The following is a 25875-nucleotide window of genomic DNA, read 5'->3' on the forward strand; positions in this document are numbered from 1 at the left end:
CCACGTGACCTGCCCGCACTTTAACCCCACCCCACGTGACCTGCCCACACTTTAACCCACCCCACGTGACCTGCCCACACTTTAACCCCACCCCACATGACCTGCCCACACTTTAACCCACCCCACGTGACTTGCCCCACACTTTAACCCCACCTCACGTGACCTGCCCACACTTTAACCCCACCCCACATGACCTGCCCACACTTTAACCCCACCCCACATGACCTGCCCACACTTTAACCCACCCCACGTGACTTGCCCACACTTTAACCCCACCTCACGTGACCTGCCCACACTTTAACCCCACCTCACATGACCTGCCCACACTTTAACCCCACCCCACGTGACCTGCCCACACTTTAACCCACCCCACGTGACTTGCCCACACTTTAACCCCACCTCACGTGACCTGCCCACACTTTAACCCCACCTCACATGACCTGCCCACACTTTAACCCCACCTCACGTGACCTGCCCGCACTTTAATCCCACCTCTCGTGACCTGCCGATCGTACCGCTGGATGGACGAGAGGCGTTGTGGGGTTGTGGGTGGGTGGTGGATTTGAAGAGATTTCACCCCCATTGGCGCGTGGAGTGAAAACAACAATTCTAGATGTGAAGCTTTCGTGACTGCAAGGATTCATACTCTTACTTTTTCGGTAAAGTCACGTAGGTAAAAATAAAATAGAAATTAATAAAAATGAAATTAAAATAAAATAAAAATAATAAAAAAGATTTTTATTATTTGATTTTTTTATTATTATTTTTTTCATTTTTTACCTACGTGACTTTACCGAAAGAACTAAAGAGTATGAAAACAACAACCAACAACAACAAGAAACAACAGCGGCCGCTCGGTGCAGCAGCGGTGTACGGGGGGGGGGGCCTACAAGGCCGTTTGCACAAAACGTCAATTAAAAGGAGATTAAGCACCGCAACACCGTACAGAGAAGTCATTGTGCCACCGTGCCGAATCTGGGGGGGGGGGGGGGGGGGGGGGTGTGCGGCTTACTTCGCTGCCCCCCCCCCCCCCCGAGTCAGGGTGAGTCGGCCAAGTGCCGTGAGCCGGGGTCACCTCGGCACATCGGTGGCTTTGTCGCGGTGCGATGTGTGATTTGTTTAACGTGGCGACGGTCGTCAACTTGTCCGGGTGTCGAACACCGCGCGTGGCCGGTCATGGCTAATCGCAGGTGCGGGGCGGTGGGGGGGGGGGAGGACAACAAGCTAAACACAACAACAACAAGCAGCTCTAAAAAAGTAGGTTCTCAATGTCGACGATTTTAAAGTGCACAGCTCCCGGTGGCTTCCTTGGGAAGAGCGTTCCAGACGGCCGCAGAAGCGCATCTGAAAGCGCCGCGCAACGACGCGGTGGGTGACCTCAGTCTTTGTTCGACGGCCGAGCCAAAAGCCTCCGCCGCTGCTGCTGCTGCGAGGATGAGCGGAGTTCACGTGATGATGGTCGATCGCTCCTTGACGAGATCAGCCAAGGTAATTGTGGTTTGTTTGCGACGAGCACACTTTGCGTGTAACGAAGTGCGACATCACAATGCTGTGACATTACGATGTTACGTGCATCACATCCGTCCCAGAGCGATCAGCGACGGGAGCTGCGACCTCGAGGCCCGGCAGCGGCGAGCCGTGGCGCCAGGCCAAACGCGTTCCAGGCGCTTGTTATTAAATCGTGATTTTTCACCCCGACTTCATCCCAACTGCGCTCCTGGCGTCCACCGCACGAGACGACGGATAATCCATTGCGGAATTCTTGCACGGAGCAGAGAACCGCCGGTGAGAGGCGGACACCACAGAGCTACTTCTGAGGTGCCCTCAATCAGCTGACCTCTGGTCCACACAGAGTGGTAAGCAGCACTCTCCAACCCCGGCTGCGCGCAAGGCAGTAATAATGTGCGTCGCGTGACAGAGCTGGCATTTTCTTCGCCAAAATTAATTTCGACGGGCTTGTTATTGTAGTAGGTTTTTACCCTTTAAACTAGTACAAACACTGACACCTTTATACAAGGCATCATGTTTACAATAACCACAACACAAGCAGTCAAAATGCAAACAAAAAGAAACAACGCCTTTTGGCGTCAACTGGTCCAACACCAATGGAGACTAGGCTCTAAAGAAAGCTGTCTCGGGTGTGGACCAATCAATTTCAAGGACAGTGCATATCATTATCAGAGTTGTTTCTTTTTGTTTGCATTTTGACTGCTTGTGTTGTGGTTATTGCAAACATGATGCCTTGTATAAAGGTGTCAGTTTTTGAACCAGTTTAAAGGGTAAAAATCTACTACTATATTTTGCCACCGGTAAAGGAGATATCTCATAGGGCTTGTTACTGTTGCAGCCATCGGCGACCAGGGCTCACGGCAGCCGTTGCAAAGATCAGCACGCTGACCTCTCCCCCACCTGGCCACCTGGGATTTCAGGAGACTCCTGAAGCCCCCCGCCACGGTTCGCTCATCAAAACCTCGACGCGGACAGATAAACACCGACGATCGACTACCCCCGTCGCCGTACAGCGGGAGAAAGGAGAGGTCCTAATTCTAGATTTGAAGTTTTCGTGACTGCAAGGATCCATACTTTAAGTTTTTTTCGGTAGTCATGTAGGTTTTTACCTACGTGACTTTATTGCCCCCCCCCCTCCCCCATGTCAAGTTGAACACTTCCATTGGGACGGAGAACTGAACTGGCAATCCCTTTTCACAGCGGGAATCTCAGTGATTGGCAGTGCAGTATTGGTTTCCTTTTGTGCAAAGTTGAGTCGGGGCGGGGAGGGGGTTATTCTTTAACACGCGTGGACATCGCTACAAGTCCGATACAGTATTGCTTTAGTGTTTCGTACCATGTAAAAGCGCCGTTTACAAAATATTTCAGTCGTTTAAAAAACAATAATAACATTTCCGAAAGACATCTCCATAGAGTCCGGGAATCGGGCGAGTGCCATTGATTGTGCAAGCCACAACGTGGTGCAGCATCACCCATGATATGTCTGAAGAGTGGCATTGGCAAGCGCGCGGGTTTCACGATAAATTCTAGATTTGAAGCTTTCGTGACTGCAAGGAATCATCTTCTTAGGTTTTTTCGGTAAAGTCACGTAGAAAGTAAAATAAAATAAAAACAAAAATCACGACGTTTCGGAGGCAACACAAGTCTCCGTCATCAGGTGGGACCGTCACAGCCAGATTAGCTGTATCAAGTGTTAATACCACCCGCATAGCCGTACAGGCCATTGGGGCAAGTCCTGTTAGTGAGCACTTATTCAGGCCGGTATGGCACAAGAGGAATTGGTGTGGCCAGCATCACGCCCGGCCACCTTTGTCTCCCCATTGCAGATGCTTACACACCCGCAACATAATGCTAAAAGAACAAAAACTCAACTGAGCTACAACATAGCTCTTTGTCAGTAGCGACCTGGCTTTCACGAATGATAGCTCAACGAAGTGGCTCATCATCATCATCATCACCACGTGGAAATGTATCGCGACCAAATACTCTAAACGCGTGATGTTTCTAAATGCAGAGGGACAAACCGGAGGACCCGGAGAAAAATCCCACGACCACGCAAACTCCAAATATACAGCAGCAGGCGTCAGGGTTGGGATCGAACCCACGACCTCTTGCATACCAGGCGAGGTAGTTAACATCTGTTCACCCCAGCGCCCCTAGTTTTCAAGGTTTAGTTGACCTTGTACACGTACCGGAACGATTCCGATATTCACCACCGAACTGACAAGGAATCGAACTCGCGTGACGATTGGTACTGCGGGTGCATTAACCACACGAGCACTACGTGCCACCCGCTCCGCCGTGCGCGCTAAAGGTCCCCCCGACGGAGTCAGGTTCCACATTTTAGAGGACATCTGTGACAAAAAAAAAAGTAGCTTCACAGCTCATCGGATTTCTCCGGGATAAAATAAAGATCACGATTCTAAATTTGCCAATTTCGAACTCTTAAACAACCGCAAAATTACTCGACTGGGATTACACAGCAGCATCGCATCATACACACACTCATCCCACCCACCCGCCCGCCCTCGACTGGCAGACCGATGGCTCCGGGTCACTCTTGGCAATTGTGAGAGGAATCGTGGCTTCTTGAGTTCTCACCCCGTTCAAGAAAACGTCACTTAAAACGTGAACCGTCACTACACTACCGCCTCTCCCCCCCCCGCTCCCCCCGCGGGCATGTGGGCCGCCTGTGTCCACAGCCACGCGGACCGCTTGGCAGGCTCGCCGGCAATAACCGGCTCATGCGGACGGTGGCCGCGCGACCTTGCGTGCGCCCTCATGACGAAGCACATTGCGCCCTGCTCGATTCCATCGCTCAGGCCAGCTGCCCCGTGACTTCGTAATCAGGGTCTGGTTCGCACCACCCGCCCCGGACTACGACGCATTGTGGGTTTACTCTCCAACGAACCGGTGTGCTGAACTAGCAACGAATTGGCACGTTTCGTTCACGTGACAAACCTTAGCAATTGTCCGTGTCCGAGTGTTGGCGGGTTTAACGACGCGTTTATATTTACGCGATCTAACCCCCAAAAAACCTCTATTACGGATGCTAACCATTGCCCGCACTTCTCCGCGTGACTGCACTGTGCGCATTTTAAAGTTGAAGGCGCAGCTCTGCAATTTCTCTCGCTCTCGCCGCCGCTGGCGGCAAGGGGCCTCCGCTCGAGGGAGCTCTACGGAGCACTCTCTTGAAGAAAATTTTTGGCCGACTCTTTCGCGATGTCCGGTCTTACAATTCTCACGCTTTTTAAATGGGGTTCTAGATTCATAAAGACACACCTGTGCCGTGCATTTTCTCCGTTGCTAAAAAAAATAAAAAATCGTTATTTTACCAGGTAAGGCCCCACTGGAGCTATACAGCTCTTTTTTCAGAAGCGACCTCACGAATGACAGCCCAACGGAGTTGCTTATCACGTGGAGATTTATAGCAGCAAAATACTCTAACACGCATTTCGATTCTAAATCTGGAAGAAAGAACCGGAGGACCCAGAGAAAAGTCTACGTGGCCACGGGGAGAGAGAAAGAGACGCAAACTCCAAATATACAGCAGCAGGCGCCAGGATCGGGTTCAAACCCACGACTCCCTGCATACCAGGCGAGGTAGTTAACATCTCATAGCCACCGTGAGATGTGATTGTGCCCCCCCCCCCCCCCCCACAGCATTCCCACGGTGCGTGCCGGACAGCTACGAACGTTCCGAATTGAAGTCCACGATTGAGGTTCAGCCCGGCCCGACATCCTTCAGCAGCTCAACGCGGGGGGGGGGGGGGGGGGGGGGGGGGCGGCGGTAGGGGCCGTCCTGTCATGGAACGAGACTCGTTTCCACCATGGGAACGTGGAATTTCCACCAACGGCTCTCTGGGGCCACCCCCCCCCCCTACCGCCCCCCACCCCCCGATCGCGTTCTCACTCCGTGCCAGAGCAGGGAGGCACGTCAAGGTTCGCTTTGGACGGAGAGGTTTTCGAACCGAAACCAAAAACCTCTCACGTGGTGCCCCTTAACCGGATTTCAGGTCTCGGCCGGTCACCAAACCTCCCAGTTGTAAGTGTGGTTGAACTTCCTTCACACCGTACGTAGCCAACCGTGTTAATCTGCGGTGCAGGGGGGGGAAGGACAACAAACTAAACACAAAAAAGCAGATCTCAAAAAGTTCATCAATCAAGATGATGATCTAAAACAACATTGCTCCAGTGGCTTCCTAATATCGGTATGAAGAGCGCGTTCGAAGAACGAAGAGCGTCTGAAAGTGCACGACGCAGCGCCCGTCTTCGTTCGACGGGCTGGCCAGGATGACCGGGGCTCGCGTGACGGTGCTTCATGCTCCCTGACGAGAGGCACTGGCGGTTCTCGCTCGTGGCAAGGAGCGCTTGGCGCGTGTAACGAGCTTCCCGCCCGAACGCCGGTCGCTAGCCGGCGACCGTGGGTGCGCCCTCAAACGACGGCCTCCTTCTCTCTTCTCTTTGCCCTCAAACGACGGCCTCCTTCTCTTTGCGGTCGGCGTCCGGCACCGCGCCGGCGCACGTGACCGGCTCCTTCCCGGCGGGGGGGGCGGCCGGACGCGGCGGCGGCGGCGTTGCGGCGTCGCACGAAGTACGTCGCGACGCCCATGAACAGCGTGGAGACCATGACGATGACGCCGCAGGTGAGGAACACGACGCGTACGTGCCCGTGTAGTCCACCAGGAAGCCTGCGGGGGGGCGGGACAAAACACGCTCAAGGGATGCGCTCGCAGTCACCCCGGGAGTTGAACCCTTGCCCGTTCGCGTCGGTGGGGTGTCCCCCGTTCTCCGACGAATCTCGGAACGCGCCGATCGGAGAACCGTGGGCGACACGACCGCCGGCACTCTACGACAGCCGGCGCCAAATTGTGCCACACGCCCCTCCCGCGTGGCCTTGTGGGAGCGTCGGGGTGCGTCTTTCGACCCGAAAACGTACCGATGCGGGTTGTTTTATTAAAGTTTTTTTCTTCCGATTCTGCCCGGATGACGTACGCTAAAATTGTAATTGGAAGGAAAACCGATGGCGTGCACACACGGCGTGACGTGCGTGTACGTTAGCGCAACGGCAAAGGGATAACATGGCACAGCGTTGGAGAGGCCTTCGTCTCAGCAGTGGATTGACCATGGCTGATGATGATGATCATCATGATAAAGGCGGGACTGACCCAAGGCGAGTCCGCTCTCAGTAACTCCATACGTGGCCCGTCTGTTTACTCTCGCCCGTCAGTCAATGAGAGCGACCGCCTTCTTTTAGCAAGAACCAACCCGTTCATAAAGTAAAGGACATTCAGTCCTGCCCCTTTGCATAGCGTGGTCACGTGCCTGGGTAGAGTTATTGCCTCGTGTCTAGCGGCACGCGCGTGGCACGGTGGCTTGCGTGCTCCTGCCCGATGGGTCTCGCGTTATCGAAACGTGCGAGTTGCACCCGCCCACTCGCCCGCCCCTAGGCCTCGGCAAGGTAAGGTAAAAGTTAAAAACAACGAGCCCACCTTTACCCTACCTTTTACCTTACCACAATACAATCACTCTACCCTGACCTTTTACCCTTTAGCAGGTAAGGTAAAAGGTAAAAAGCAACGAGCTTACCTTTACCTTACCCCTTGGCATGTCGACACCTTTACCCTTTACCTTCACCCTTTTACCCGGTAAAAAGGGTAGATTACCTTACCTTGCCGAGGCCTACGCGCCCCGCCGGTTGGCCCAGGTGCTTTGCGGCGCTCGCAACAGCCGCGCCATCAAAGGATTGCGCGTAAGGCAGCGCGGTTCGAGATGAAGAATGGGCTCATTAAAAGTGGCGGTAAGATGGAATTTTGGTGACCACAGTACAGGTGTTAGGGAGACGTCGTGGGAGGCCTGATCGTAGACAGCCCGGAAGGGGGGGGGGGGGGGAGCTGAGCAGTCGTCGTCGTCATCATCGTTTGTCAACAACCATGATCAATCCACTGCTGGATAGAGGCCTCAGCAATCTCCCAAGGTTGCGACAGCAGTGATTTATGGTCCCGCCCACGCGCTGTTTCAATTTTTAGTTTATTTCCTTGCGCAATTTTGGTGTGCGCGCGCGTGTGTGTATGCGCGTGTGTGTGTATGCGCGTGTGTGTGTGTGCATGCGTGTATGCGTACGCGTGTGTATGGAGAGCGGCGGTGTTGCGTCAGCGCACCGCACTACGAACCTGGCGACCCGAGTTCGATTCCCGCTCGCGGTCAACACCGGTGACGATTATCCGAACCGGTCTTGGGCCTCCCCTAGGTCGACTCAGCCTCAAATGAGTACCTGATGCGGTGTGTTAACATCGCCACTGGGGAGACAAAGGCGGCCGGGCGTGGTGCTGGCCACCCACCCCCTCGTGTGCCGTGCGGGCCTTCATTAGGTGCTCGCTAACAGCACTTGCCCCAATAGTCTGATAAATCTTTGTCTTTTTTGCAGATGTTGGCCACACCGCCTCCTTGTGCGTCGTGCCGGCATTAATAGGCGCTCGCAAACAGCCCTTGCCACAACAGACGATGCTGGCCACACGTGGGGAACCGTTTTCCCTGCGGGTGCGTGCGTGCGTTAGGCTGGGTCCACACCTGAACGATGCAGCCTGCGGCACAAGCAACTGCATCGATTACGCAAGCACGTTGGAACTTCTTTCGCACCGTGTTAGTCGGGGGTGCGGCGGGGGTGCGGCGGGGAGGGGTGTGAAGGACAACAAACTAAACTCAAAAAGCCTTTCTGAAGAAAGGCTACAAGGGACACCCGTGTCACTGCAACCAGTTGCGAACAGGTCGTCCTTGGCAGCGACCGGCCGGCAATCCAACACGTTCGCTCCGATGCGATCCCCGTCGCTCTCTCCGCGGATGCAGCGGCCGCGGGGCGGCAACGGAGGACCGCAGGCGACCGACCGATTGCTCCGGTGGTGTGGGGCGCGGGCGGGGGCGGGGGGCGGACGGGACCTCACCGGCGGCCGGCGGGCCCACGAGGAAGGAGACGCTCTCCAGCACGGTGAAGAGGCCTAGCGCGGCGGCGAAGCGCCCGGCGGGGATGGACTCGGCGATGACGGTGAAGACCACGCCGCCGACGACGCTGCACGTGAGGCCGTGGCACACGCAGAACGCCAGCAGCGCCCCTCGGCCACGCAGGAGGCCGCACAGCAGGTTGTTGGCGCCGCTCAGGAAGGCGGCGCCGCTGTACAGGTACACGCTGCGGCCCCTGCGTGCGATGGGGGGGGGGGGGCGGGGTCAGAGAGCGCCGAGGTTCAGCTCATGTGCAGCAGTGGGAGTTGACATTCGTGACACGGCTGGAGTTCAAATCGCGATCGAGGCCCGACGATTTCACTGTATTTTACGAGGTAAGGCCTCGCTGAGCTGTGTAGGTCTTAATCAGAAGTGAGTTGGCCATCGCAAATGATAGCTCAACGAAGTGGCTTATCGTCATCATCATCATCGCCGTGTGGAAATATTTCGCGGCCGAATACTCGAAAACGTGTGAAGCTGATTCTAAATGTGGAAGGAAAAACCGGAGGACCCGAGAAAACTCGGGACCACGGGAAGAGAAACGGGGAAAACTTCAAAAATACAGCCGGCGTCAGGGTCGGGATCGAACCCACGACCTCCTGCGTACCAGGCGAGGTAGTTAACATCCCGCCACCGCGGCGCCCCGGGTCACCAACGACTGCACAAGAAATAACAATCACGTTAATCCCGGTTTCCGCATCTAATGTGGCCACATTCCAGCACTCGACAATAAAACATTGAATTTTGATTTAAAGCTTTCGTGACTGCAGGGATTCGTATTCTTGGTTCTTTCGGTAAAGTCACGTAGAAGGGAAACAATAAAACATTGCATTTTCAAGCTTTCGTGACTGCAGAGATTCATATTCTTGGTTCTTTCGGTAAAGTCATGTAGAAGGGAAAGAATAAAATTCTAAAAATATTAAAAATATTATTTTATTGTTTCCCTTCTACGTGACTTTACCGAAAGAACCAAGAATATGAATCCCTGCAGTCACGAAAGCTTGAAATCAAAATTCAATGTTTTATTGTTTCCCTTCTACGTGACTTTACCGAAAGAACCAAGAATAATAAAACATTGGTTTGACAGTCAAGCAACGCAGGGAGAGAGAGGGTGGGAAACTCCCACGACGTTCCACCTCCACCTCCGCCCCCCAACTTCACTGGGGGCAAAGAGTTCCCCACTCGTTCTGGAATGACACGAGGCCTGCACGACGACCGGCTCCCGACTCGGTGTTGCGTCACCGGCCCTGCCGCGGGCACAAGCGGCGTTCACGTCGCCTTGCCGGTCGGGACAAAACACGCGGAGTGGAAAACACCGTGGTAGATTGTGGGGGGGGGGGGTCTCTTAAGTCGCATCCAGACACGCCGTGGGGGACTTCCGAGACACTTTTATGGCTTTATTTTGGTGATTTTCGAAAAGTTTTTCGGTTTAGCCATGTTTGTTTGTTGTAGTACAGAGTTAGACTGATGGCCTTAATCCAAGTTGTCTTGTGGTGGTTGTTGTTGTTGTTTGACTTGCATCCTACTGGGATTTTTGCACACAGCGTTGGTGTACGGTGCTTTTTCTGCAATATTTTGCTGTCTTTTCTTGAATTTTCTGTTTGCACATAGTCACTTTAAGATGTTTTCTTGTTCATGTTTTTTTGTTTGTTGCGGTTGCACCCGATTCAAGAGCCGAATGGCTCACAGGGCTATACCTAATCAATGAACTTTAAACTTGATGCGTCTCGACATGCTGTGGGCGTCCCTTCGTCACTTCGGGACACTTGGGATGCGCATAGCGGCTGCGTCGCATCGCCGCGTGGTGCCAACAACACATTCTGTCGGGGCGGCGAGGACGCTCGAATGGGACCGCTGATCCGACGGGGAAGATTCGTCACCTTTGTTTGACTCGTGTGTGCTTCTCAAGGTGTGGTGGGGCAGGAAATGCCTGCCCCAGGAAGGCGACATTGTCGGGGGACTTCTGCTACCCACAAGGCTGTGTGGGTGTCAATGTGGTCATGTCTGGGGAACTATTTGTAGTTGTTGGGTTTGCTGCCTTGCCACAATTTCTGATAAATAGGACTTGATTTATTATTCATTTACAGTAGACCCCCCTCTTAACGACCACTCCCACGTTTAATCGCTGAACTACGGGCCTCCACAGAGCCCAATGTGTAGTGTATAATATAGTGTATAGTAGTGTATAGTATAGTGCAGAGGTGTGGACTCGAGTCATGTGACTTGGACTCGAGTCAGACTCGAGTCATGAATTTGATGACTTGCGACTCGACTTGGACTTGCATAACAATGACTTTGTCCCACCTATGAGATGTGGACTCGAGTCATGTGACTTGGACTCGAGTCAGACTCGAGTCATGAATTTGATGACTTGCGACTCGACTTGGACTTGCATAACAATGACTTTGTCCCACCTCTGGTGTATACTAGTGTAGTGTATAGTGTAGTGTATCGTGTAGTGTATCGTGTAGTGTATAGTGTAGTGTATACTAGTGTAGTGTATACTAGTGTAGTGTATAGTAGTGTAGTGTATCATGTAGTGTATCGTGTAGTGTATCGTGTAGTGTATCGTGTAGTGTATAGTAGTGTAGTGTATAGTGTAGTGTATCGTGTAGTGTATCATGTAGTGTATAGTAGTGTAGTGCCTCCATAAAGCCCCTGTTCACGACGGGCTGTTGTTGTAGGTACAGTAAATATTAAGTAACTAAGCTTTTTGCCCGTTCAGTTCATGATTATTAATGAGGGGGGGGGGGGGAAGAGTTGCCCCATGTGGAGTGACGTCACCCCCTCATGGTTATTGTGGATGGGTGCAGCATGTGGAGTGACGTCACCCGCTCATGAATATTCATGAGGGGAGGGGTGGGGCATGTGGAGTGCGCGACCTTCTTGTGCGTGTGTAAATTTCCACGCGGGCATGAATATTAATGTGGGGGGGGGGGGGTGTGAGCCTGTGGAGTGACGTCACACGGGGGGGGGGGTAGGCCTCATGTGAAGTGACGTCACGCAGGGGGGGGTGAGCCTCATGTGAAGTGACGTCACGCGGGGGGGTGGGCCTCATGTGGAGTGACGTCACGCAGGGGGGTGGGCCTCATGTGGAGTGACGTCACGTGCGGGACACACATTCTGGGCTCATTATAGTAGTATGCATTCATTAACCGTACACACACAGCGTGACGAGCACGTACGTTGGCGCAACAGCAAAGGGATGACATGGCACGGCGTTGGGGAGGCCTTCATCCCAGCAGTGATTGACCATGGCTGATGATGATGATGATCATCATGATAAAGGCGGGACTGACCCAAGGAGAGCCAGCTCTCAGTAACTCCATACGTGGCCCGTCTGTTTACTCTCGCCCGTCAGTCAATGAGAGCGACCGCCTTCTTTTGGCGTCATCTGGTCCAACACCATGTGAGACTAGGCTCTAAGGAAAGCTGTCTCGGGTGTGGACCAATCAACTTCAAGGACAGTGCATACATTATCAGAGTTATGTTTTTTGTTTGCATTATGACTGCAGGTATTGTGGTCTATGCAAACTAGACTCCTTGTAAAAAAAGTGTCAGTTTTGTTGCCAGATAGAAGGGTAAAAAAACAATTATCAAGAACCAACCCGTTCATAAAGTAAAGGACATTCAGTCCTGACCCTTTGCATAGCGTGGTCACGTGCCTGGGCAGAGTTATTGCCTCGTGCCTAGCGGCACGCGCGTGGCACGGCGGCTCGCGTGCTCCTGCCCGATGGTCTCGCGTTATCGAAACGTCATAATGTTGTTAGTATCTTAATGTATGAATAGCCATCGTTCAAGCATTATAACGTGCGTCTTTTGGGTGAAAAGCGGATAACTTTCAATGCTCTCGGAAAGCATTAAACCTTTAGAGTGCATCTCCTATGCTCGCTTAACGAGCGAATCGTGGAACCAATCACCGTCGTCAAGAGGGCTTCTACTGCACACCCAGCGACTCGCTTGCCATCTCCTCGACTTTGCACTCCGATTGCGTCGCGTTTCGCGTTTTGTTTTCGCCGTTGTAACTTGGCACATCCGTGCAAAAAGAGCTTCACAGCCCTTCGGATTCCTCCTCCTGCAGTCCGCACGATGCCGTGCGGGATCGGCGCTCGAGTTCGGCAGGGCCAAGCCAGCGTCACCCCGGTCGGGGTCATCGCGCAGATTTTGGGGAAAAATTGCGAAATCGTCCCGCGGGTCTTGATCAGCGCCGGGTTGTTCTAACCACCCCTCCCCCTCCCGCGGAATTAAATGACGGGTGCCCTGCATGTCGGCCAGAGAAGAGGTGACGTGGCTGAACCGTAAATCATCGGCGGACGCGTCGTTGTTTTAAGTCGGGCTCGTCCGGCTGTAAACGCGCATCGCAGAGAATGTGTACGGTCGGGTTTCGCCAAACAATAACGAGAAACTAAAATGTTTTCATTTTTGCCAGGAAAGGCCTGGAGGAAAATCAAACTAAATAGCTCAGTGGTAGGATGAACATCGCTTAGTTTTATCACCGTGTTGCGGTGTGTGAACATCTGGAGGAGTCAAAGGTGGCCGTGCGTGATGCTGGCCACACCAAATCCTCTTGTGCCATGTCGGCCTTTAATAAGCGACTTTGTTGAGCTCTCCTTTGTGGCCAGGTTGCTTCTGAAAAAAAACCGAAGAGCTCAGTGGGGCTTTATATATTCTTGGTTCTTTCGGTAAAGTCACGTAGAAGGGAAATAATAAAATAATAAAAAATTTACATAATAAAATGAAATTCTCACGACGTTTCGGCCACAACACAAGCAGCCGTCCCTCAGGTGGAAGAACAGAGCTGTCGGAAAGACAGCGTCCCAATGAGTGGGCTTTATCTGGTAAGTTAAAATTATTCAGTTTTATTTGTATAGATTTTTGGTGATTTGCTCACCTTTCCTATACTTTTCACTCCTATCGTGTTTTTGTTTGTCATTGCAACGTTCTGACCCCGTGCCCCTACTGCACATCTGTGAAAAAGAGCTTCATATACACGGGTTAGAAAGCGAAGGCACTCCCTGCCTCCACACATTAGTTGCTACTAAAACTATTTTTTATTTGACCAGGTTAAGGCCCCATTGATGTGCTGTATCCCTCTTTTTCAGAAGCCACCTGGCCACAAACGCTAGCCCATCGAAGCGTCTTATCATCACGTGGAAATTTATGGCGGCCAAACACTCTAAATAAATGAATAATAACGATGCCCTTTGCTTATCCAGGAAACTCTCCAGCGAGTCTCGAGGCTGCTGCTACTACGGGTGCGCCGTTAACTCCGACATACGTCACAGCGGACGTTTTATAAAGATCCCGTGCCATCGTTCGGAGGAGAGGAGGCGATTGCGTGCTGGCGTCATGGTCCAGAAATTTGAAGTACAAACGACGACCACGAGTCGCTCAATCGGGCAAAGACGATCGCTCGCGGACGCCGACACCCACCGCAATGTCCCCGCACGAACGCCACCGACACCGGACCGTATTCGACAACCGGCGATCGCCCCCACCGCCCCCCCGACCGTCACCTGAACATCTTGGTGCCGCCCACCCAGCCGGCCACGGGGCGCCCGAAGATGTTGATGAGGCCGTTGATGGAGAGGAGGGCGGCCGCCTCTTCGTCGCTCATGCCGATGGACTGGGCGTACGGCACCAGGAAGATGACCGGCACGAAGAAGCCCAGCACCATGAGCGTGGTGCCGAACACGAAGATGCTGTACAGCGGGTTGCCAAACAGGTCCAGGTTGGCCCGGGCGGCGGCGCGGGCCAGGCGCCGGCGGGCCGTCGACCGCTCGCGGCCGCCCGGCGATCCCTCCCCGCCGATCGGCGCGTCTGCGGGAGCGCGGCCGTGCCCGTTCGCCGGGGCAAGGCGCGCCGCGTCGTCCGCCCCGCCGCCGCCGCCACACCGCAAAGTCAAGTCCGGCGGCGCGGGGCCGTGGGTGCCGCGGGTCCCGTCGTCGTTCAGCTGCGGCACGACGAGCTCCTTGCCGCCGGTGCCCGACGTGGCGTCGGTTAAACCGCCGGCTCCGCCGCAGCCGCACGAGCCGCCGTTCAGGTTCGTGCCGGGGGCGGCCCGCTGGCCATCGGGCACGCCGCCGCCGTTGCGCACCAGCGTCTCCGCCTCGTCTGCCGCGGAGCAGCACAAGCCCGTCTCTCTGCGGCCGCTCTTCCGGCGAGCGTCCTCGGAGGGTGTCGCGGCGCCGGCGACGGCGCCGGCGGCGACGACGGCGGCCACGGGCCGCATGAGCGCGGCGCACACGCAGCAGTTGAGTATCAGCGAGCCCATGATGAGGAAGGCCCCGCGCCAGCCGTACCTCGACAGCAGGGCCTGCGCCACGAGCGGCAGCAGGCAAATGCCGACCGCCGTGCCCGACGACGCCACGCCGTTCGCCAGCGAGCGCCGGCGGAGGAAGTAGTGGCCCAGGATGGTGAGCGCCGGCTGGAAGCACAGGCAAATGCCCAGGCCTGTGCGGTAAGCAGACGGATTTTTAATCGGCGGCGGTCAAACAGCGGCATTGAGGAGGCGGCCGGCGGCGGCAGACCCCGCGCGGCACCGACCCCGAGATCTAAATGCCCCCCCCCCCCCAAATACAAAACTTATTGCCGCGTAAATTTTGTTGTCGTCTGGTAATATGAATCGTTTTGCAATGAGTGGTATTTAGAGGGAGTGGCGGTGGCTTATCTATCAAGTGTGTCGGCAGTGCTACTGCACCAGGCCCCACGGCCGGAGTTCCGGGCCGAGCTGCTGGGCTATTAAGAGGGCGGAGATAGCAGGTGGGGGTGGTGGCGGGGGGGGGATATGGCCCCATTTCCTTCATCGCATCACCTCCGATTAGCACGATTGGTGACGTACAGCGCGAAAGAAGTTCAACGGCTACACGTACGTAATACAGGGTGCTTCAAAAAGATGTTAACGCTTACATGGGACTATCGTTTGGAAAAAGAAAGGGATAAAACTCTGTAACATGATAACAAATGTGATGTTAATAGCTTCAAAAAGTCAGAGTCTCCACTTGTTCGTCATCGTTGTCAGCGCGTGCCTGGAATCTTCTCCAGGTGGTCTCCAGAGCCCAGTGTCAGCACATTTCTCGTGGCATCGTTGAAAATTCTCCGAAGTGTTAAAAACATTTTCTCGAGGCACCCTGTACAACGGCCATGCTCCCGCCGGCCAGTGGCTTGACGGGTAAACATCGCCGATGCCAAGCTAAGTGCCAGCCCCCCAGATGCTGCGGTAATCGTTAGAGATGTTCTGGCGGGGAGGGAGCGCCTCCACGCCCCGCTGATGCCAGCCGCCCACCGCAGCCCCCCACCCCATCCCCCCGGCTGTAATAGCTCTGGAAACACGACGCCCCGTTGTGTGAGGAGCGCGGCCCCTGTGCGACGTTTCGACTTCTGAGCGCCGTTCGCGTTACAGTCGCTCGCAGCTGGGCAAAGTGCGGAGCGCACGTCACAATGAGAGGCGCTTCCTCCTCTCGCCCGTACCCAATAAAACTATCAAGTGAACTATTACATTTTTTTACTTCGGCGGGTTAAGGCCCCCGCACTGAGCGACACGGCCGTCACAAATGATAAGCTGAACGGAAGACGGCGGGCCTTATACGCCGGAAGGCGCCATGTCGATTCGAAATGTGGAGGGAAATTCCGGGGGACCGGAGAAAGATCCACGCGACCACGGGGTAGAGAGAGACACAAACTCCAAATATACAGCAGCAGGCGTCAGGGTCGAGTTGAAACCCACGACCTCCTGTATACCAGGCGAGGTAGTTAACATCTCACCACGGGGAGAGACGCAAACTACAAATATACAGCAGCAGGCGTCAGGGTCCAGTTGAAACCCACGACCTCCTGTACACCAGGCGAGGTAGTTAACATCTCACCACGGAGAGAGACACAAACTACAAATATACAGCAGCAGGCGTCAGGGTCGAGTTGAAACCCACGACCTCCTGTATACCAGGCGAGGTAGTTAACATCTCACCACGGAGAGAGACGCAAACTACAAATATACAGCAGCAGGCGTCAGGGTCCAGTTGAAACCCACGACCTCCTGTATACCAGGCGAAGTAGTAAACATCTCACCACGATGGCGCCGCAACTAGGCCCACCAAACATCCCGCGCGGGTCAGTAAAACGAGCACCAGTTTTAGAAACGTGCCATCAAGAGTATTTGGCGACTGCTCTAAATGGACATGCAATAAGCCACTTCCTTGAGCGTTCATTTCTGACGGCCAGGTCGCTGGTGAAAAGGAGCGACACAGCTCAGCGGGGGGGGGGGCCTTAGCTAGTGAAATGCAAACAGTTAGAATAGTTAAATCGTTGGGCAGCGATCGCGATTTGAACTTGGCGAACCCGCTAATTGAGAATCGCGCGTTTTTGACGGCAGTGCCGGGGAGAGGGAGAGCGCGGGCTGGCCCAGCTGTTGGGCAACGCTGGCCCGCACCGAGGTTGCGCAACCGCCACGTCGCTGCGCCAGCAGACCCTGGCGCGTTTTGCGAGGGGGTCGCAAGTCCAAGCCCCTCGTGCCCATAAACTGCGCGGCGATAACCGGTTGTCGTGCTCTTGCACGTGGCGTCGTGACGGCTTCAGGCGAGGCCGATTGAGCGCGCGGTCGAGCGTGTGGTGGTGAGCGCGTGGGGGTGAGGGCGTGGGTGAACGCGCGGGTGAGCGTGTGGTGGTGAACGTGTGGTGGTGAGCGTGTGGTGGTGAGCGCGTGCGGGTGAGCACGTGGTGGCGAGCGCGCCGGTGAGCGCACGAGTGACTGCGCGCGGGCGAGTGTGCGGGTGAGCGTGTGGGCGAGTGAGCGTGTGGGCGAGTGAGCGTGTGGGTGAGGGAGCGGGTGAGCACGTGGTGGCGAGCGCGGGCGAGTGTGCGGGTGAGCGTGCAGGGGAGCGGGTGAGCGTGTGGGCGAGTGAGCGTGTGGGCGAGGGAGCAGGTGAGCACGTGGTGGCGAGCACGGGCGAGCGCGTGGGCGAGTGTGCAGGCGAGCGTGCGGGCGAGCGAGCTGACCGCTGACGATGGCGGCAGCGTAGAGGTATCCGATGGAGCCGCTGAGCGACGCGAGGATGAGGCCCACGCTCGTGAGCAGGCCGCCCAGCATCACCGTCGAGCGGCATCCGATCCGTCCGGCCAGCGCGCTCGAGATGGGGCCTGCGTGCGGCACGAGCCACCGAGCCCTCTCGCTCGTCAGCCTCCACTCCCCGCACCTCCGATTAGCGCGGTCGGGGACGGAGGGCGCGAAACAAGTTCGACGTGCGTACTCGTACGATTCCAGAAAGAAACACCTCGTTCGAGACGCAAACATCGCCGGCACCTCCTCGTTTTGAGATACCTCCTCCTCCTGGCCAGACGACGTGGAAGATGTGGAAGTACCCCACGCTTTACTCCGCCGAACGAAACCTGCCGGTCGACCAGTTCCACCCATTCACAGTGCCGGGAGGACAGAGGCTACTGCCGAGGGTATTTTAGATACTAACATCGTTGGTATGCTTGGTTCTTTCGGTAAAGTCGCATAGAAGGCAAATAATAAAATAATAAAAAATAAAACAATTAAACTATACTTTATTATTTTATGATTTCCCTTCTACGTGACTTTACCGAAAGAACCAAGAATATGAATCCCTGCAGTCACGAAAGCTTTAAATCGAAACTTAACATCATTGGGTCAACCGCCGTAACGGCCGATAGTTGGAACCGAAACGGCGGCAAGTCGAGCTCAAATCCAGTGCGCAAACAATGACACCACCACCACGGCACCGTAAAAAAGTCCGATAAAGCATTGCAGCAGGGGCCTCTGTTTAAACTGGCGATAATAAAATTACATAATATTTTTGCCCATCAGCTCACTCGGCAATATTTGAGTTAGCAGGCCACCCGCCCACCCACCCACCCACCCCCAGACCGGTTTGACTTTCCTGCTAAGCAAACGGCGGTGTCGTGTTGCCTGGTGTCATAGGCAAGACAAAGATCCCCCGTATAGCCTTAACAGACTGTTGGGGCAAGTGCTGTTAGCGAGCGCCTATGAAGGCCGGAACGGCACACGAGAGGGTGGGTAGCCAACACCACGCCCGGCCGCCTTTGACTCCTCAGTGGCGATGTTTACACACCGCACCAGGTACTCATTGAGGCTGAGTCGACCTTAGGGAGGCCCAGGACCAGATTGAGATAATCGCTACCACTGGCGTTGGTCGTGAGTGGGAATCGAACTCGGGTCGCCGAGTTTGTAGCGCAGTTCGCTGACCGCTGGACTATTGCACACACACTGTGGGACCCAGAATTCAGTGCAGTACAGCAACACGGCGCTAGAATGAATCCTGTCCCGTTGTGGTGAATCTCACAGGCTGGGGTCGGTTCTCGCCGCTTGAAAATTGAATGTGGGCCCGTTCTTTACGTTTTGACGTCCATGATATGCACGTTAAACTAAACTATTTATATTCTTTGGGTCTTTCGGTAAAGCCACTTCGGTTCATCTGTGAAGGATGTGATTCCCTGACATGCAATACCCCGGCGTCTACAAACTAAGCTCTGTCTGCGGCAGTAGTGACATTGGGGAAACTAAGCGACATGTCTCGGACCGTGTTCGTGAACACAAGGCAGATCTGAAACACGGTAGGACCAATACCTCGGCCGTGGCTGATCAATGTTTTAAAGCAGTGGGCTCACGCGAAATTGATTTCTCAAAGACGAAGGTACTCTGCAAACCCACTGGCTATCAACAAAGGATCGTTCATGAAGCCATCCAGATATATAGACGCGGACACAATTTCAACCGAGAAGATGGGTACAAACTGAGCAATCGTTGGAAGGACGTTATTAACCAGTTCAAGTCATATCTGGCTGTAATGTTCCCATCCTACCACCTTCCGATGTTAGCAGTTATTTTCGGCTCCCTGATTTTTTTACATTAACAGGTTAAATTTCTCACACTAACACAGCCACCTTCGCGCGCCAGCCTCGAAGTTGCTGCTCGGCCATCTGCCGTTAACACGCTCATCTCTCACGTTAACATATAAACAGTTTAAATTTCGATTTAAAGCTTCCGTGACTGCAGGGATTCATCTTTTTGGTTCTTTCGGTAAAGTCACGTAGAAGGGAAATAATAAAATAATAAAAAGAAAACATCATAAAATAATAAAAAGAAAACATAATAAAATGAAATTCTCACGACGTTTCGGCCACAACGCAAGCAGCCGTCCTCAGGTAAAGAACAGGTCTGTCGGAAAGACAGCGTCTGAATGAACACCACCAGGCTTGGCAGCGTATATTTAAGCTGGGTTGGAGGGGGAAGAGCGCCTTGACAAAGAAATTTGCATATCAAGAGGAATTTAGCATATTTATGGGAAATGCAGATATGGGATTAGTCACTACTTGTGGAATGCGTAGGAGGTGGGCGGGGGGGTTTCAAAGTCATATTATGCTCGTGCATTATGCAGGATTAGCAGCGTGACTTTACCGAAAGAACCAAGAAGATAGAAACGGTTTGTCTTGAGAAGCTAACCCCCCTTTTCCTGATGACGACCGCTTGTGTTGCGATCGAAACGTCGTAGTTTTTGGTTATTTTCTTTGAACCTATCTACGTGACTTTAACCGAAAGACCCAAAGAATATGAATTCCTGCAGATTAAAACGATTTATATTTGACCAGGTAAGGCCCCACAGAGCTATGTAGCTCTTTGTCAGAAGCAACCTGGCAATCACAAATGATAGCTCAACGGAGTGGCTTATCACGTGGAAATGTACAGCAGCCACTCGAAACGCACGTCGATTCTAAATGTGTGTAGGGAAAAAACCGGAGGGCCCGGAGAAAAATCCACGTGGCCACGGGGCGAGAGAGGGAGACGCTGCAAGCTCCAATTATACAGCAGGCATCAGAGTCAGGATCGGATCCATAACCTCCTGTATACCAGGCGAGGTAGTTAACATCTCCTAGCCACCGTGACGTGTTGCAAAGGTTCACGGTTCGATTACAGCGGCCGCCCTGGTCATTACTGCCGGCGCAACGACCGTAACGATGTCTCACAGTGGACGTTCCCGAACTCCTTGACGTCATTAGTCATTTATAATCAACGTCACGCGTTTAGAATGTTTGGCTGCTGTAAATTTCCACGTGATGGCGAGCAACTTCGTTGAGCTGTCATTTGTGGCCAGGTCGCCTCTGAAACACATTCCTGCGGAGGGAGCTGGTAAGAACGTTGGGTTGCTCGGTCAATGGCCAGGGTCAACGGCGGCGTGGTGTATTCCGCGAATATGGCCGACTGTGAGGGCGGGCACAAGCCGGCGTGAGTAGGTTAAACGTTTAAGGGCACCACGGGGTGACCAGCCCCTCCCCACCCCTGCCCACCCAGCCCCTGCCCACCCAGCCCCTGCCCACCCAGCCCCTGCCCACCCAGCCCCTGCCCACCCAGCCCCTGCCCACCCAGCCCCTCCCCACCCAGCCCCTCCCCACCCAGCCCCTCCCCTCCCCACCCAGCCCCACCCCTCCCCACCCAGCCCCACCCCTCCCATTTTTGGATGCACGACGGACGGACGGACACAATAATCTCCTGTGGGCTGATGTAACAAGAGCTCAGTGGTGTCTCAGCTGGTAAAAAAAAAATGGTTTAGTTGAGTGTGTCGGCGTCCGTGCAAATTTGCCAACCCCGAAATTGACACCGCAACTGCCGCAATTGGGATAACACACGGCACCAATAACCGTCCCCCCTACTACCGACTCCGTCACCCCCCTCTCCCCCGTCCCGTCGCCCCCACAACGTATGTTGTAGTCCATCAGACCATTGCCTCTCTGGATACGTTCTAGATTTGAAGCTTTCGTGACTGCAAGGATTCATACTTATACTAAAAAATAAAAATAATTTATTTTTTATTTTTTACCTACGTGACTTTACCGAAAAAGCCTAAGAGTATGAATCTCTGGATACGATCGATTAGGAGAAAAAAAGTATTTCCAAAAGCCTCCGTGGCTGCCAGCCGCCGCGAAACAAGATGTGGCAACGCGATAAAAATGCACTTCCCCGTTCAGCTTTTTTGACACCTCTGAAGTTCCAACTTTGTGTTGCCGTGGCCAGTCGAGATGTTAACTACCGCGCCTGGTATGCGGGAGGTCATGGGTTCATGTCTGGAATTGTAACCTTGGTGTTGCCGTGGTTATCGTTGTCGATTGGTCATCGGCCTTGCAGAAAGAACCGCTATTGCTCCCTGGGCATCACAGTGGCTAGGAGATGTTAACTACCTCGCCTGGTATGCAGGAGGTCGTGGGTTCGATCCCGACTCTGATCTCTGTATATTTGGGCTTGGAATTTTCTCCGGGTCCTCCAGTTTTTCCCCTCCACATTTGGAATCGATAACGCGTTCAGAGCATTTGGCTGCTAGAAATTTGCGCACGCTGATAAGCCACTTCATTGGGCCATCATTTGCGATGAGCAGGTCGCTTCTGAAAAAGAGCCGTATCGGCTCAGTGGGCCTTACCTGGTAAAATTAAATAATTTTAAAGTTACAAAATTTGATAATTGGTTTTTTACCCTTCCATCTGGCAACAAAACTGACACCTTTTTTACAAGGAGTCATGTTTGCATAGACCACAATACCTGCAGTCATAATGCAAACAAAAAACATAACTCTGATAATGTATGCACTGTCCTTGACGTTGATTGGTCCACACCCGAGACAGCTTTCCTTAGAGCCTAGTCTCACATGGGTTGGACCAGATGACGCCAAAAGAAGGCGGTCGCTCTCATTGACTGACGGGCGAGAGTAAACAGACGGGCCACGTATGGAGTTACTGAGAGCTGGCTCTCCTTGGGTCAGTCCCGCCTTTATCATGATGATCATCATTGTAAAAAAAAAAAGGTGTCAGTTTTGTTGCCAGATGGAAGGGTAAAAAAACAATTATCATATTTTTTACTGGCAAATGAGGTTCCAATGGTGTTACAAAATTTGTTTCAAATAAGGATTGGCTACGGTGAATTATTCGAGTCGTGTTTGACCTTTCCCTTTATTGCACGCCGCTTTGGAGGGGGCATAGTTTTCGTTGCTCACCGCGTGTCGTCACACGCATTTCACAATGCAAGGCAGAGGGGGCCGATCCGATAACGGTGGTTATTCACTTCAGACGCCACTTGCTTCGCAAAAGCAAAGTCCGCCCGACAAAGCTACGGCTAAGTCACGTAGAAGGAAAATAATAAAATAATAAAAATAAAACATAATAAAATAATTCTCACGACGTTTCGGCCACAACGCAAGCAGCCGTCTTCTTCTCGACAGACCTGTTCTCCACCTGAAGACGGCTGCTTGCGTTGTGGCCGAAACGTCGTGAGAATTATTTTATGTTTTATTTTTATTATTTTAATATTTCCCTTCTACGTGACTTTACCGAAAGAACCAAGAAGATGAATCCCTGCAGTCACGAAAGCTTTAAATCGAAATTTAAAGCTACGGCTGTTTATTCACGGGAACTGTACACCGGTACGGGGAACAGCAACTCGGCGTATTCACAGAGTCGCCGATTCAATCTCCCGGCGCGGCAGTCGAAACCGGGTTCTTTAATCCCCACCTTGGCCTCTGTCCGCGCGATGCGGGTATTTAATTTTTGACATGCGTACCATGTTAAGCTTCTTTCGCACCGTACATATAAACCGTACGCGAGCCAGCGTAACTGGCGTTGGCCAAGCACCCCAATGCTCACAAAATTGCTTGCAGAGTGGCCCAGTGTGGGATCATGCACGGCAGCAGCGACGTCGCTCCCCCCGAGTGCGGACACGTGGGTGGGACCCCTCCTGAGAATTGATCGTGAGACTCGGGAAGGCTTTTTAGAAAAGAAAAAAAAATTCTAGATTGAAAAACACATTTCTTTAAAAGTGCTTTTTTGTGTTTAGTTTGTTGTTACTGGTAGGAACCTCCTGGTTACACCAGCCCACAGGGGATTATTGTGTCCATAATGCAGGGAGGGGCTGGGTGGGGAGGGGAGGGTGGGGAGGGGCTGGTCACCCCGTGGTGCCCTTATAAAACTCAACGTTTAACCTACTCATGCCGGCTTGTGCCCGCCCTCACAGTCGGGCATATTTGCCGAATACACCACGCCGCCGTTGACCCTGGCCATTGACCGAGCAACCCAACGTTCCTACCAACTCCCTCCGCAGGAACGTGTTCTTCCTCTGCACCTCAGATTATCACCGAGCGAAAGAAGTTGTATGTACGTACGTACAACAGACGTTAAGACTGTTGGCACGGAATAGAGATACTCAGTAGTTCCCGGAGAAACTAAAAAACTATTTTTATTTTGCCAAGTAAGGCCCACAGAGCTATATAGCTTCTTTATCAGATCTGGCCACGAATGAGAGCTCAACGAAGTGGCTTATCACGTGGAAATTAATAGCAGCCAAATACTCCAAACGCACGTTGATTCTAAATATCGAGGGAAAAACCGGAACACGCAGGAGGTAAACCCACGCGACCACGGGGAGATAGACATGCAAACTCCAAATATACAGCAGCAGCAGGCGTCAGGATCGGGTTGGAACCCACGACCTCCTGCGTACCAGGCGAGGGAGTTAACATCTCATAGCCACCGTGATGATGATGATGATGAGAGACACGCATACTCCAAATACACAGCAGCAGGCGTCAGGGTCGGGTTGGAACCCACGACCTCCTGCGTAGCAGGCGAGGGAGTTAACATCTGCGCCCGAATGCACGCGCCGGTTGGAGCCGCGGCAAATCCGGCATCCCCGCGCGGGACGCACGGGGCAGCCGCACCGCGCGGCGTCGCTCACCGGCGGCGTGCAGCATGGCCGTCATGCACGAGGGCACCCAGGCCGTGGCGCCGGACGAGGCGTCGAACTCGTCCTGCAGAACGGCGAAGAACACGCCGAGCGACTGGGGCACGGGCAGCGAGAGGCTCATGGTGAGGAAAACGGCGCCCAGGACCACCCAGCCCCAGCCGCCGTCGGGAGGCTCCGGGCGGCCTGCAGGCCCTCCGGCCGCCCCCATGGCGTCCCGGCGAAGAGCGAGCGGTGGCCCCGACGGGCTTGGCCGGCCTGCGTTCCGCACGGGTCACGGATGCGTGGGGGGGGGGGGGGGTGGTCATCGGTTAAACGTTGTAATTTTCTTAAAAAACTAATTTTAAAAAATCTAAAATTCTCAGCCTTGCCTTTAATTGTGCCGTCTATCGTGCACTTCGGACATTGAACTACCGTAGCAAACAAATCTGATTGTCGTTGCTCCCACGGGGGAGGGTGGGGGGAGAGAAATGGAGAAAATATCGGGTGATCCGGACATCGCACCTCCAATTAGCACGGTTGGCTACGTACGGTGCGAAAGAAGTTCAACATACATACAGCCCATAGACGCACACTGCTCATACACTAACACTGCCCATACACTAACACTACCCATAGTCTGTAGTTTTGGGTGTTAAAACCCTTGGATGAATTTGCCCCCAGTTAAAAAAAGGGGGGAAATTCTCTACGAGCAACCCAACTTCATGTGAACATTTCATTCATATTGCGTCCCTGTCAAGAGCGTGATCGTGAACCCACGTGACCAGGCAGACGACACACAACGCAGCAACACGCTGTTGAAACCCTTTTCAGTACAAAAGAAACGATCGTGGCGATGCGGTCGACAAGCTGATCCTGCGTGCAAACAAAAAACAATCTCCACTCTGCGATCCTCGCGGCAGCGGGCCAATCATTCGTTTTGGTGTCACTTCCAAAACACGACGACATAAGGACCGCGTGGGCTTCTCTGCCGAAGTGGCCCTATTAGGAGCGGAGGCCCAGAACCACGCCGCGCACACGCGCCAGCTTGTTCCCGGACGATAATATTCGGTTACGTAACGCAGGTCCCGATGCTCAGCGATGGACTCATTGGGGGCCCCTAGCGGCTATTGCTGTTGAGGGGCACCCCCCCCCTCAAACTTTGAACGTAAAAATAAAAAAGCGACAAACTACCGGGCGCATACTTGATCCGCCGCGGCGTTTGTTGTTAATGGGCGCCATCGGTCGGGTCAAAATGTTTTGGGGGTTTCTTTTTCTTGTTACTCTACGGAGACTGAAAAGCGCTCAAAGCGGCGTGGAGAGATGCACGCTTAAAAATACACACAGAGGCGCTTGCAGAGCGAAGAGGAACGCAAAGGATTGGAGCACGTACGTATTAATACGTGTCAGTTAAACACAGGCATGTCCAAAGTCCGGCCCGTGGGCCAATCACGGCCCGCGGTCAGATTTCATACGGCCCACAGCTTCGGTCTTATAATGTGTTAGTTATGGCTCGCCAGCTCTGTCAGAATAAATACATCATAAAACTCATGGAAATTTAAGGTATTCTATACAGTTTGTTCAATGTTATCGGACTGAATGAAAGGCAGAATTGCGTTTTTAGAGTTGTTGCC

The 25875-nt window shown here is 53.5% G+C and overlaps 1 protein-coding gene across 1 annotated transcript; it reads right to left on the bottom strand.

Annotated features, from left to right (window-relative positions):
* Positions 1-5402: 5402 nt before the first annotated feature.
* LOC144735970 (monocarboxylate transporter 3-like) lies at positions 5403-25483 on the bottom strand. The gene is given in 8 exon segments (XM_078618572.1): positions 5403-6057; positions 6059-6171; positions 6174-6200; positions 8451-8701; positions 14022-14958; positions 17500-17640; positions 24257-24520; positions 25447-25483. Coding segments are annotated over 8 exon segments (1848 nt in total). The 3' UTR covers positions 5403-5979.
* Positions 25484-25875: the final 392 nt, after the last annotated feature.

The sequence above is a fragment of the Lampetra planeri genome, chromosome 58 (genome assembly GCF_965212315.1).
Source record: "Lampetra planeri chromosome 58, kcLamPlan1.2.h2, whole genome shotgun sequence".
Lineage (NCBI taxonomy): Eukaryota > Metazoa > Chordata > Hyperoartia > Petromyzontiformes > Petromyzontidae > Lampetra > Lampetra planeri.